At 46.2% G+C, this 14,079-nt stretch overlaps 1 protein-coding gene across 1 annotated transcript in view; it reads right to left on the bottom strand.

Annotated features, from left to right (window-relative positions):
- Positions 1–1,584: 1,584 nt before the first annotated feature.
- LOC310771683 (metabotropic glutamate receptor 1-like) overlaps positions 1,585–14,079 on the bottom strand; it is a gene marked incomplete at both ends in the record, with an annotated part of 13,514 nt that continues 1,019 nt past the window's right edge. Inside the window, 6 exons of the mRNA XM_083664233.1 lie at positions 1,585–2,359; positions 4,844–5,774; positions 7,674–7,800; positions 9,946–10,114; positions 11,404–11,650; positions 13,629–13,905. Coding sequence (XP_083520359.1) covers positions 1,585–2,359; positions 4,844–5,774; positions 7,674–7,800; positions 9,946–10,114; positions 11,404–11,650; positions 13,629–13,905 — 2,526 coding nt within the window. The remainder of the gene's footprint in view (positions 2,360–4,843; positions 5,775–7,673; positions 7,801–9,945; positions 10,115–11,403; positions 11,651–13,628; positions 13,906–14,079) is intronic.

The following is a 14,079-nucleotide window of genomic DNA, read 5'->3' as shown; positions in this document are numbered from 1 at the left end:
ATAGACTAAAAACATTTGGAAATACAATACCATTGCACTATGTTACTGTACATACTGTATATTCTTTTACTTTGAAAGTTGCATTCTTATATAAAGAACTAAGAAACTTAAGCTCAAGTAAACTACTTAAGTTTATCATACAAGATTGAAGCTAAATTGAAACATGTAATCTCATTACAAGAAGCAACTAATCATTGCTTACTTTCACAACTGAATATTTTCAAGAGGATACAGTCGACTGATAAAGTTAGCTTAAAAGTTAGCCAAAACCAATGGCAACACACTGCTCCTTGACAAACATCTGGGGACATTTTCAAAATGTATAAACCTTTTTTTCTTCACATTCTAAATATATAAACATTTACTGATATTACAAACATACCACCTGTGTGAAAAAACAAGCGATGGTTCAAACAGTATTACAAACTTTGAGAACTTATACAAATACTGTGTTTCCCATTACAATGACACAGCCAACTCAGAAAACATGAGAAGTATCAACACGCTCTTCATCATGCTTATAAAACTGCTCTCAGGACATGATTGTGTGTACACTGAGTAAACAACATGGCCACCATCTACAATCAAGCAAACCTTTATCAGCTACATAGTCAAAAGTGAAAGCAGGGAAGTAGCCTAGGTTGATAACAAGTTTCATTGGTACACATTATATCCATACTGTATCACAGAATATCATACAGCGCAAGTCTTCAGCGGAATTCCAGTTAAGTACTAATGTGTTTGCAATGTTGCACAGACCTTGAAACACTTGAATGTAATACTCGACCAACATACTGTACTTTTTTTTTTATATAATTTTGTCTCTGCAATTGTAAATATTTAAATTGCAATGATGAGGTCAGAAGTGAGAAAGTTCAGGTGAGTCTTATCAATGAAAAAAAGGCAAAAGGGATAGTTTTTTGTCCAGATGCAGCTGTGAGTGCTACACACATGGACAGAACTGTACTGTACATGTGCAGCAGCGTGTAGGACATGAGCACAGCTAATTAGACCTGGCATGAAATGCATTGGAGCTACTGCAGTCCTCCTTGGAGCCAGTTTGGTCTCCGCCCGCTCGTGTCAGCGCACGCACACCGAGCGGGCTTCCCTCCATTTGTTTCACGTCAGCTCTTTAATCTCACAACAATAGGACAACAATAGCTACATCCTTTATTCCGAGCTGTTGCTTAATCCGTCACATTTTGGCACGTCAGCTGGCTAGTTTCATTTGTAGTTTGTCGCTTTTTGGCACTGTTCCCAGTTGTCAGAGTTGACAGAAAGGCTGTGAGGATTGACGAGCCCTTCAGGAGTGTAGAAGCTCTCCTGGGTGTGATTCCAGGTGTTTTGTCTTAGCCTACTTCTGGTTTTGAAATAACGCCTCTTTGATAAAAGCAGAGTAGCAAAATACGAGCAAGCAAAATGGCAGAGCAATTCAGAAAAAGAAAAAAGGCAATGAAATAAATACTCAAAACTTGTGAAATGGTCGATCTGTTGTAAATGTTGTATGTACAGTATGTGTGTTTAGGCTATAGGAAATGCATGTGGCTGTGCTGATAGCAGGTGTGTCAGTGCCCGACTTTGCTCTCACAGTGTCGAGGAGCTCGTGAAGTCTCGGAGGATAGTCGAGGTGTAGGCCGAGCTCAGAGGGCTACCGAGCAGCAACTCCACAACGGGGGAGCCGCGGACGGACTCCCCCGAACACACCGAGTCTCTGAAGGGGGAGGGAGGGGACAGAGCCAGGGAATCCTCCAGAGTCAGCTTGCTCTGAGTCAGATCCTCCCCTTCCCCCTCCTCTTCCTTGGCATCGTTCATGTAGCTGTGCAAGAGGTCCAGGTCCTCGTCCTCCTCCGGCCCCTCCCCTCCGAAAGCCAGGGGGAGCCGAGAGGGCGCGAGGCTCAAAGGCTCGTCGACGGGCATCGTCTCCTTGACACTCAGCGCAGGGACACCGGAGCTGTGCGTGTCCACCACCGCCCCCTGCAGGTGCTCGGTGGTGCGGCTCGGCAAATAAGAAGTCGGCTCATCGAATAAATCGGAGTGCGGCCCTCGGGGCGGTCCAGAGCGCGTAGGAGTCCAGAGAAGGCGCTGTGCCGCCTCACCCTCATCGTCCTCCTCCGCTAGGTTGTATAGAGCCTTAGGGCCGGGCTGTACTTGGGCGAGGTGGGGGTCTGTGCCAAGGTCGCGGGTGGAGGGCTCACAACTGTGGGGGTCGGGGGTGTTAGTTAGGGGCCTGATGACCGCCATCTGATTCGTGCCGGCTTCCTGTTTCCTCACATGCACAGACAGTCTGTGCCACACATTCCCCCCCCTCGGAGGGTGTCTTGCACCTGATTCAGACCATGACACAGACTTGCCATTAGAACTATGAACGAGATAAAGACCCAAGTTACTATCACAGGAAACCGGGGAGGAGGTTGCAGACAAAAACGTCAACAACATCAACACAACAGGAGCACAGCAGCATTTCAACATTTGTGATGCATGTCAAAATACGTTTTTGACCAGGTGACTTGACATTAACAGCAGTGCTCGAGGGTTCGCTGGTGAGCTCTAAGGAGCATTGCATTTGTTAACTGTGCACTTCACAAATATCTAGCGAGATCCATAATGTGCTGCAGACAGAGCATTATGATCTTCAAATGACCGCGCTCACGGTATTCGGAGGCGTCCAGCTCATTTTGTCCTGCTTAACTAAGTGCTTAGAGAGCTGAAATGGGACACATGCACCTGCAATGTATTTTCGGTGGTGCCCGAACTGGTCTGAAGATGACACACAGTTGAGTGCAGAGTGAGCTAGGATTGCCTCTAATATGATTAGTTGGGGAAGGGACGGGCAAAGAGGTGCTCATGCTGAGAATTGTTCAATTTAAACTTAAACTAAAAGCAGCAGGATGACAAATCTCCTACTTGGAGGGTTGCAGTGTCAAAAATCATCATTTTTCAATGCAGGAATCCACATGACTAACCCTGAGCAGCATCATATACTTCAGGACTAACCCTGAGCAGCATCATATACTTCAGGACTAAACCTGAGCAGCAGCATATACTTCAGGACTAACCCTGAGCAGCATCATATACTTCAGGACTAACCCTGAGCAGCAGCATATACTTCAGGACTAACCCTGAGCAGCATCATATACTTCAGGACTAACCCTGAGCAGCATCATATACTTCAGGACTAACCCTGAGCAGCATCATATACTTCAGGACTAACCCTGAGCAGCAGCATATACTTCAGGACTAACCCTGAGCAGCATCATATACTTCAGGACTAAACCTGAGCAGCATCATATACTTCAGGACTAACCCTGAGCAGCAGCATATACTTCAGGACTAACCCTGAGCAGCATCATATACTTCAGGACTAACCCTGAGCAGCATCATATACTTCAGGACTAACCCTGAGCAGCATCATATACTTTAGGACTAACCCTGAGCAGCATCATATACTTCAGGACTAAACCTGAGCAGCATCATATACTTCAGGACTAACCCTGAGCAGCATCATATACTTCAGGACTAAACCTGAGCAGCATCATATACTTCAGGACTAACCCTGAGCAGCATCATATACTTCAGGACTAACCCTGAGCAGCATCATATACTTCAGGACTAACCCTGAGCAGCATCATATACTTCAGGACTAAACCTGAGCAGCATCATATACTTTAGGACTAACCCTGAGCAGCATCGTATACTTCATCATTTACAGGGTGGGAAATTACGGCTGGTTACTTACTATAAGATTTGGAGAATAGATAGAAGAATACTTGCAACAGCAACAAAATGTATCATCGTTTGGCCGGTAAGTGGTCTTAATTTCCCACCCTGATTATATATAGAACTACAGTAAGAGTATGTCGATAAGTTCAGTTGACAGTGCAGCTCTCCAGGACAGGATTTGAATAAGCCTGCGTCTAAACATTTGCCAGCCTATTACATTCTCGCAGACAATACTCTGTCCCGTTTGAAAAGGTTAGAGAGGCAGCATAGCAAGGGTGAGAGACAACACTTAAACATACTAGGATCACTCTCATACCCTGTCCCACTCCTTACTTTACATAACTGTCCATGTGTCTTTGCTGTGGAGCTCAAGAAGGTTTTATGCAAGGCTAATTGTATGTACAGCCCTTTAATGTACAGCCCTTTTATTTTGTCATATTGGGCGAAAGTAAACATTGATTTTTTATTTTCTTAATAGGATCAGTAAAATCTATACAGTACTTTAATCATCATAGAGATATTAGCATGGATTATATATCAGGCTTCTATCAAACAGAACCTAATTTCAGTGATAACATTTTCTTCTCAGGGGGAGGGGCATTTGTCATATTATTTCACTCCAGATTCACTTCATAGCTCTTGTATCTAAACAATTAAGCAATAACAGATTAATTAAACATAGCTTGGGCTGCTGGGAAGACAATTTTGGATGCATGAACACTCAAATATATTCCTTTGGTAATAAGACCGTCTGTTAAAATTTATACTGGTAATTCAAGTGGCTGATTCATCCTCTAACGACCTGGGATGAAGCTAGAATAGAATAGAATAGAATAGAATAGAATAGAATAGAATAGAATAGAAATGAAATGAAATGAAATATATATAATGAATAGAAAAGAGAATATACAATACATTGGCGGTTAAGAGGCATGCCACTCTCAGTATTAAAAAATAACAATCTATTCAATACTTGAAAATAGGTGATTCTGTTACTCAACACACGCCTCAAGAACATCACTGGACAGGTCACTGCACCATTTGAGTGTTCAGGCTTCACACTGTATTACCACAGGAAATAGCATTGAATCCATCAATATCAGCAACATAAAAGGTCACTCACTTGGCGCTGTTAGTTCCATTCTTCTTCCGACGGAACATATTGAGGAAGCTGTTGCTGGGCAGCGCAGCCTTCCCATCGCTGACATGCATTCGCACCACATCAGAGGTGGTGAAGGCGCTCCTGACGTTCCTCTCTGGCTTGGCGATGATGATGTACATCTTGGGTGTGAACATGCAGCTCAGTGCCACGGTGACGCTCAGGCTGACGGAGAAGGACGTGGTGATGATCTTGTAGTTGGAGCCAAAGTAGATGGGCACAAAGGCCAGCCAGATGATGCAGGTGGTGTACATGGTGAAGGCAATGTACTTCGCCTCGTTGAAATTGGCCGGCACGTTCCGCGTCTTGAAGGCGTAGTAGGTGCAGCTCATGATTAGCAGGCCGTTGTAGCCCAGCGGCGCCACCATGCATAAGTTGCTGGTATTGCAGATGAGGTAGACCTCACTGATGCTCGGGTACGACTTGACGGGCGCCGGCGGCTCCAGGATGATGAGCGTGATCTCCAGACTTAGCTGGACGCTGATCAGCATGAAGGCGATGACCACCTGGGCCCAGGCGCTCATGAAACGGGGCTTCTTGGTGCAGATCTTCTTCTTGCTGCCTGCCAGAATGCGGGCGATGCGGTTGGTTTTGGTCACCAGGGCGGAGTAGCACATGGCAGACGACAGGCCCACCAGGAGGCGCTGCAGGTAGCAGGAGACCACAGTGGGGTAGGCGATTAAGGTGAACGGACAGATGTAGCCCAGGAAGATGCCTGCCAGGATGATGTAGCAGAGCTCTCGGCTGGAAGACTTCACCACGGGCGTATCGCGGTACTGGATGAACACCAAGGTGACGAAGGAGGTGATAAGGATGCCGACGCAGGAAAACGCTACTGCTACGATGGATTCCACGTCCGCCCAGTGAAGGTACTTCAGAGGCAGCAGCTGGCAGCCTGCAAAGAGCAAAGGAAAGTAATGATGTCAGGTTACTGTTGTTTTGTTGTTGTGTATATTTGTATTTTAGAGAATGCAGCAGCAGCAGAGGCAAGAGAGGTGGGAAGCAATGCACAGATTTGGAGACACTGGGGAAGTCAAGAGCTGTGTAGCAGAGATCAGAGCACCTCAAACATGGCCTCAAATTTCTCAGGAACTAATTTACACACCATACATATCCCAAAGCTCCAGTTCTGTCAGATTTCTGTCTCATCTTCATGTACTACTAAGAGTGTGTGTGTGTGTGTGTGTGTGTGTGTGTGTGTGTGTGTGTGTGTGTGTGTGTGTGTGTGTGTGTGTGTGTGCGTGCGTGCGTGCGTGTGTGTGTGTGTGTGTGTGCGTGTGCGTGCGTGTGCGTGCGTGTGCGTGCGTGTGTGTGTGCATCTGCTGCATACACTCTGTCCATCATGTCGCACTGGTAGCATATTTGTCATCCAACACACACGGGAAGTTGGTAGATCTTAATGGGAGACACCCCCACATTTCCCCAGCTTAAAAACCCGTCAATTACAGTACATGCTGTTCCCATTGCTGTTCCTAATAGCATTACAGTCACTGCCATCACAGGCAAGGCTAGGCACGGAGAAACCCCACTTCTGGATTGCATACTAACTCCCCATATGTCAAACCACACGAAACTTCACCATCTGTAATTTGTGACGTGTCCCAGGAAACTCTTGTTATGTAAAAGACGTGGTGCGAATGTGAACGGCACATGTGAAACAGTAGTTACACTGCGATGTTACTGGAAAGTGCTTCTGTGAAAGCGTCTGAAGCGCACTTCAAGGCAAAGCATCACTGCAGCGATATGGTTGCCTATTGTATATTCTTTTGACTGCCCAGCTTAGCATATCGCGGCATCAGACCCCCCCGTCGTGCAAATAGACGAGGGTCGCAGAGATGAAATGCACTTATCTTTATCCTTTCTTACACAATCCTCAAATCCCTTATTCCCCTACTGTCATGCCAAACCCCTGAGGATAGACCGCTAAGTATAGAGTCTATACTTAGGGGTCTATACTATAGACCTTTGAATAATTCAAAGACAAAGCTCACTCCGCTAATGTACACCATCTCTTCACAACTGACCCAACTAAATAATATGAAAACCCATTTCAATGAACGCATGAATAAACAAACAAACGCACCTACACTAAAATGTGAACTCAATGAATTGGAGTGTCAGTTTTCTACAGGTAGGCACGTGTAATGAAAGCGAAGGGGGAATTTCTTCCTCGGCAAGCTGGTGAAATGCATCCCCGAGCCGCTCATGGCAGTAATAGGATTTTACACCTGGGAACTGAGAGCTCCTCTCAACTCTATAAATCGCTGTCAAAACAACCAGTGGGTCACAACCAGACGAAGAGCAGGGAGGAGGAGGAGGAGGAGGAGGAGGGGGAGCTAAGTGGAGACGGAGTGGAGGCATCAGCCAAGGGGGAGCTCAAGTGAGATTAAAGTAAAAAAAAAAAAAAACGAAGAAGGAAAGAGTGATGACTGAGGGAGTGACAGGACAGGGTGACACGAAGAGAGACTGAAGGCCATGAATTGACTGTGGGGAACATCGATATATTGTGCTGAAAAATAGGCAATTTAGGAGAGTCGTGTAGAGATTAGGAAACGGCGAGTGAAAGCAGGATGGGGGGACCTGGATGGTGACAATCAGCACCTAAAGGTGTCGGCATGGAAAGTACCAATAGGTGTATTTTGTGGAGGAGGATGCTCGCAAGTGTGAAAGAGAATGAGGTACTGTTTCAAGAGGATTTGTGATATTGATGAGGTAAAGAGAGGTAAAATCAGGGTGTGTTTCTGAAGAAAACAATAGCAGATTGGCTCAAGACGTGTGGTTCGGTCTCCCTTACCTTCCAGTTCCTCGTCGGGCCACCACCCCAGCTCACAGGCCTTGCAGGTGAACTCATCCTGGACGTACTCGTTGTCCTTGCAGGTAGTGCAGATCCAGCAACAGCTCACCTCGCCCTTCCTGATCACCTGTGCACAGAGAGGCCCACGAGGGGTCACACAACCTCAGTCACTGCAACCAGTCAAACCATGACAAGCAAAACATCATACTTCCACCTAGTCTCTCCCCAGACTCAAATATTACGTTGAATCGCGCTCTGCATACTACATAAATTAATCTGTGCCACTTCCTGGTGTTTTGAGGAACAACTGAATGACTGACAGGTCGTTACTGATTGGTGGGTTTGGAATCCCAAACCCACCAATCACTGGCCAGGATTCCAAAACCCGTTTGGAGCGAGGAGTGTCCCAGACCGAGAAAGAGATCTATAGCATGCAGTAACGTAGTGGGTCTCTCATGGGTCTGATGTTGAGACTAACTTCAACCAAACTAATTAAAGGAATAGTTCACCCAAAAATGGAAATTCTGTCATCATCTACCCTCATGCCAGTTGAAACACAGGTGACGTTTGTACATATAACATAAAGGGAGGTTGCCAGTCACCATTGACCTCAGTTGTTACTGTACTGAAGTCAATGGTGACTGGTGTTCTCTCCAATTGTGCTGGCAATTCCTCCCTGTGTGTTATATGGACAAACGTCACCTGTGTTTCAACTGGCATCCTATAATAAGAATGCAAAGTATCTGTGTGTGTGTGTGTGTGTGTGTGTGTGTGTGTGTGTGTGTGTGTGTGTGTGTGTGTGTGTGTGTGTGTGTGTGTGTGTGTGTGTGTGCGTGCGTGCGTGCGTGCGTGCGTGCGTGCGTGCGTCCGAGTGAGTGAGTGAGTGAGTGAGCGAGTGAGCAGAAATTGTATCCGGCCACAGGAGAAATTATGTTCGGCTGAATCTTTTCAGGAAGGCAATTAGTGATCACTAAATGGGCAAAAATGGCTAATTAGGGGCTAAAATGAGTAAACACAGGTTCAGCACCATGGAGGGCTCCATTCATTAGCTACTGATGGAGGACGACGGAGTGGAGGATTGAGCGAGCGAGCGAGCAGAAATTGTGTTAGGCCACAGCTATTTGACGTGCAATCACGCTGAATATTTCAGGAAGTGTAAAGTACTGCGGGTGACCTGATGGAGATCTTAATTTTTTTTAAGAGTATAGTTATTCTGATTGTATACTTGTGTATTAGCTAGCTCTCTTTCTCTTGCTGCACTTGTCTTTAGAGATAAGATGTTATTTTAATCCTGTATATTTGCACCATGTTACTTTTTCCCTATCAGGACACAAGGCCTGTACCTTCTGGCAGGGGGACTAACAATGAAAATCAGTCTTGTGACTGCAATTGTCGTGCATTTACATTTTGCTAAAATGTTCATTAATGTACCCTGTCCCCTATTGAACAAATCAAATTGAATTGAATTGAATTGAGCCAGATTTTTTAAATTAGGTAATTAGGGACGAGTAATGGCTGAATTTGCGACGGCTGCTGCAGATTACTGGGCGAATTTGCGATGCTGCACAATGGCTGCGCAGCCTCCACCAGTCACACTGGAATGGGTATTCCGCTAGTGAGGGTGAGTAGATGATGACAGAATTTGGATTTTTGGGGTGTACTGTTCCTTTAACAATCAGCATCAAGGGGATGTACTGTAAAAGATGAGATGCTTTTTGATAAGTGCCTGCACGGTGGCACTGTTCCTCTTAAGCCTCAGACACACTGTTTTGTAAAACAAGGCCAGCTGCTTTTTGCATTCTACTCCCAGAGAAGCTTTTAGCAGCGGTCTGATATGTAAAATAGGGTGATAAGTGGGGCAGGAAACAAAGCAGATAGCGGGGGGGAGCGGGAGCAGGCGGGAGAGAGGATGCACCTCCCTTGGGGGGACTTACTGTATGGCCAGACTGAAAACAATTGGCCCCAGATGAACCAAATCGGGTACATTTTCTCGAGCTACAGGCTCACTAGCTGACCATCTCATCGTGCAGGGAGGGTGGAAGGCAAGGGGATATTTGGGAGTATAGTAGGTACTTCTTCGATGAACCCCCAATTGAACCTATGTCAAAAGTCGCTTCTTCCCTTATAACCATTTGGACTGAGGAGACAGCGCCTTTCTGAAAGTCACTGTACTTTTCTAGGTGGCCAACCCCATCTACTTGGCGCTGTAGTCGGCTAAAACAAACCACAAAAAAAAAAGCTGATCCTGTTTGACACAGATCCGGTCCCTTACCTTGATCTGTCCTTTAGAGCAGGGCTCGCTGCACACTGAGCGCACCATGTCACTGCTGTTCAGCCACAGCTTGCTGTCGTCGATCATGAGGAGGCCCTCGTGCCAGGAGCCCACCAGTATGTAGTCATGGCCACCGTCACCCACACTCTGTAGATTCATGATGTCATACCTGAGGGGGGGGGGGGGGGGGGGGGGAGATAAAGATAAAGAGCGGAAAAAAGTTCCTTAAGTGAGAAAGCAAATTAAAAAAAAGAATTCCGAGGTAGAGAGAGGGGACAGACAGAGTGGAACGAGGAAAAGGTAGGAGTGATGAGTGTGAGAAAGACAGGGAGATAGAGAGAAGGGAGAAGGGGGCGAGTGACAGGTAATTTAATGATAACGATTCTGCAGCTCTTTTCTTATCCAAAGTCACTTAAACAGCTTACAAGCCTGTAGTGTGACCTCTTCCAGAGTAGTTATAGGCAAGAGCTGGTGAGTCGTGCCACCATAGAGACACTGCATGAAATAGGCCACGCCCATCGCGGGGGAAAAGCTCCGTTCATTTCCACACACCAGCGTCATTTTCCTTGAATTAAACATAGCTAAAAGCTGTTGTGTGGTGGGCTGCGCAGACAACAAATGTAAAAAATCGCCAGCTAAAGTTTTTTTTGTACTCCTGAGCAAAACAAGGAAGCCATTGGGAATTGGCGAGAAGAAAAATGTGTTCATCTTCCGTATATACAATCTTTTTGTGCAACACGCAACCATGCACGTGACATAGGAGAACGCCAGGATTGGAGGGGGGCTTTCTGTTTTCCCCCGTCTTGGGCGTGGCTTCTGAATGATGACGCGTTATGCAGTGTCTCTATAGGCGCACTGTGGCCTAGCTCATTTGAAGCAGGCAGGCTGTGGCTAACTGTGTTTCTGGCTGCTACAGCTGACCCCGCTAGCTACCTGAGGAACAGTGCTGTGTTTTCTGGGCTGTCTGCTGGACTGGCGAGAGATGAGAAGGACTGCTGCAGCGGACGATATACACCGAATCGGTTCCAGTCCAAATCCATTACACTCAAGATCTGTGTGTGTGTGTGTGTGTGTGTGTGTGTGTGTGTGTGTGTGTGTGTGTGTGTGTGTGTGTGTGTGTGTGTGTGTGTGTGTGTGTGTGTGCGTGTGTGCATGTGCATTGTGCACTAATGAGTGGGAGAGTGCTCTCACTCTCCCACTTCACACATTATAATTAATATGAAATCCATTCTTTCCCCGCTTCCTCCCGTGAAATGAGCTGTGCAATAGTAGGCATAAATGTGAGTTTGTATTTATTTCCTAACCAATAAAACCATACGATTTTTAACTGCTCTATCTTTTTCTGCCTTGTTTCAAGGTAGTGACAAAAAAAAAATTGACGACTGAATAGACTTTGACTCGTTATGATGGAGGTTTTTTGCAGTGCACGGAAGCCACACTCCCCTGTCATCCTCTTACCTGCCGGGGGTATCGCCGTTTTCATCAAAATAGACCTCCTCCCCTGAGACTCCCCTGAAGGACGTTTTGAGGATGTAGTCCAGCAGCTTGCTGCCATCAATGGGGTCCATGGCCTCACACAGGCCTGGCTGCCTTGGGCACAGCTCCGTGTGCATGTCATGGAGGCCATGCGCCATGGCGTAGATGGCGTTGATGACAAAGCCCATCTTACTGTCCTGAACATAGTTCTCATGCAGACTCTCATCCCCTGTTAGTGGGGGAAAGAGGAGGGCATCAGAAAGGTGGAGAGGATTTCTGAATACAGCTGAAGAAAGTATTTTTGTTTGTTACCTCTGCCACGGAGTTGGCCCGCCGGCCCGACCGAGTTGGCGCGGTGATTTTCACCCGTTTGTCTGATCTGTTTGTCTGTTTGTCAGCAGGCTATCTCAAAAATCTATGAATGGATTTGCACGAAACTTAGGGCCAGCTTAGCACTGATTAAAGGCTTTTGCACACAAATTTTTCGCACGAAATTGTCGCACGTTTTAAAATAAATATGACCTCATGTTGTGTCACTGGTGTTTACACGCTGTCTCCGAAACCTTTGTCCGTCATTAAGGTTTTCAGAACAGGTTCGATTTTCTGCGTTTTTCGCATCACTCAATAGGCTTTTGTGAGCTATTTGACCCATCTGAATTTTCAGGTGACGGATTAAAAAACGCATACAAAAAAACAGACTGTGTGTTCAAAGACCTTAACTTTCCACGTCCACTGGCCAAAAGTGGGCGTGGCAATGGCCATGGCAAATCACAAAAAGGCAGATTCACGTAACACCATGAAACTTTGTAGATAGGTCATGGGCCAACTTGGAACTGATTACTTTTCCACGCCCACTGGCCAAAGGGGTGTGTGGCAATGGGTGCGTCCGATCACAGAAAGGCGCCTAACTTCCAAACGCATTCACGTAACGCCACAAAACCTTGTAGAAAGGTTGGTCATCATGGTCCAAGGACAAACTGATTAACTTTCCCACAGCCACTGGCCAAAAGGAGGCGTGGCAATGGGGGTAGCCAATCACAGAAAGGCACCTAAGTTCCAAACGGATTCACGTAACACCATGCCGTGGCGGAGGTATGCACTCAACCGAGCGCCCTCCAGTTTTGTGCTGTATTTGAAGTGCAGCTGCACCGTGGGGATAAAGTCATGGCATGTGTGAAGCATGTGAGAAGTAACAGACATTTATTTTCTACAACTACATGCACATATGGCAGCCGAGGGTGTGATCTATCTCCAAACAATACCATCTTGGTCTTGAACCGCAGTGTTTCAGGGGTTTGGGTGAACAACGTGCTGGGTGAGCCATTCCTCTGTCCATACAAGTGTATATCTTTTTCTCTTGCCCATACAAACAAGCCCAGTGCTTCACAGCAGAGTTTGACTGACGCGACCCTGAAACTGCCAATATCAAGCTATCTCCCTTAAACAAGGCAAGGCAGTGCTGCCATCAGCAAAGCATCAGTCAAGCTCTTCCTGCATCGGAGGAGTGAAATGCTTTTACACAGTGCAGGTGTAGTAGGTGCAATACAAGCCATCACTAGAAGTGTGGACTTACCACCCTGAAGGTCTTTGTAATGAAAGAAGTATAAAATGTAATTGAGAACAACAACAGATAGTCGAAAAGCAACCATATCTCCACCTCCTCTTTGGTGGCTCGCCATTTTTAAAGTTCTACAATCAAGAGTGGTTCCAATCAATTTTGTCCTAAGAAGACTATCTTAAAAATTAAACATCTATCATAGCTACAAACCACTAAGTTGTTCTCATTTATCATTTGACTGAAAGCATGCTGATCGATGCATTTTAATGTGATTTTGATTTAGTATTCCGTTTTATGGATCCGTTTAAATTACAGTTAAAACACTTTGTTGAATCAACAACACAATTTACCGTGATCACCTTTAGTGGGCAAGCAGAGAGAATATTCAGGGAGGAAAAGGGAGGAGAAAATACAGTATTTGTTATTATTATTCTGAGTTGTGGAATCCAGTCAAATAACCCTCTCCTCTCTCTGGCAGCTAGACAAAAGACTAGAGGACAAAGCCTGGAAACAATACATGAGAAATACATCTACGTTTTCCTATATTCATTTGGGGGTTGTTTGTGTACAAAATGTCCATCCTATTCACAAACAAACCCACTGCTCCACAACAGAAACAGAAGACCAGTTTTTCAGTGTTGCCACCCACCGGAGCAGACTTTCTTGTAGTTCTTGTTCTCCTGCAGGTGCCCCGGCAGGCGGCACTGGAAGCGGTACTGCCAGAACTCGGGGAACCAGGGGTTGCGGGTGTTGGTGTCCAGGTCCAGCTTCAGGAAGTAGTCATCGAAGGACTTGACCACCGCCGACTGCAGCTTCATGGTGATCCCTCCCTCCGCCTCCTGCTCGTAGCCCTCCACCACCTCGTCACGGTCTGCCCAGCCGTCGCTGCAGGCAACAAGGAGGACATAGTGAGTGAATGGAAAGATCTGAGGAGGAACATCAAAAAGGAAGGTGATTAGGGAGAAGGGAGAGGAGGAAAGAAAGGAGTTGGGACAATTGGACAGTCTGGAATGTGAAGCTGCCCAGACTGAGGATGCGGTATAAGCCCTGTCACAAGGCACAGGTGTCTTATGTTCTATTGACATGGGCAGCGCCATGTG

The sequence above is a fragment of the Poromitra crassiceps genome (genome assembly GCF_964638095.1).
Source record: "Poromitra crassiceps genome assembly, contig: HAP1_SCAFFOLD_1019, whole genome shotgun sequence".
Taxonomy (NCBI): Eukaryota; Metazoa; Chordata; class Actinopteri; order Beryciformes; family Melamphaidae; genus Poromitra; species Poromitra crassiceps.
Note: the sequence above shows the minus strand (reverse complement) of the source record. Positions and strands in the feature narration are given on the sequence as shown.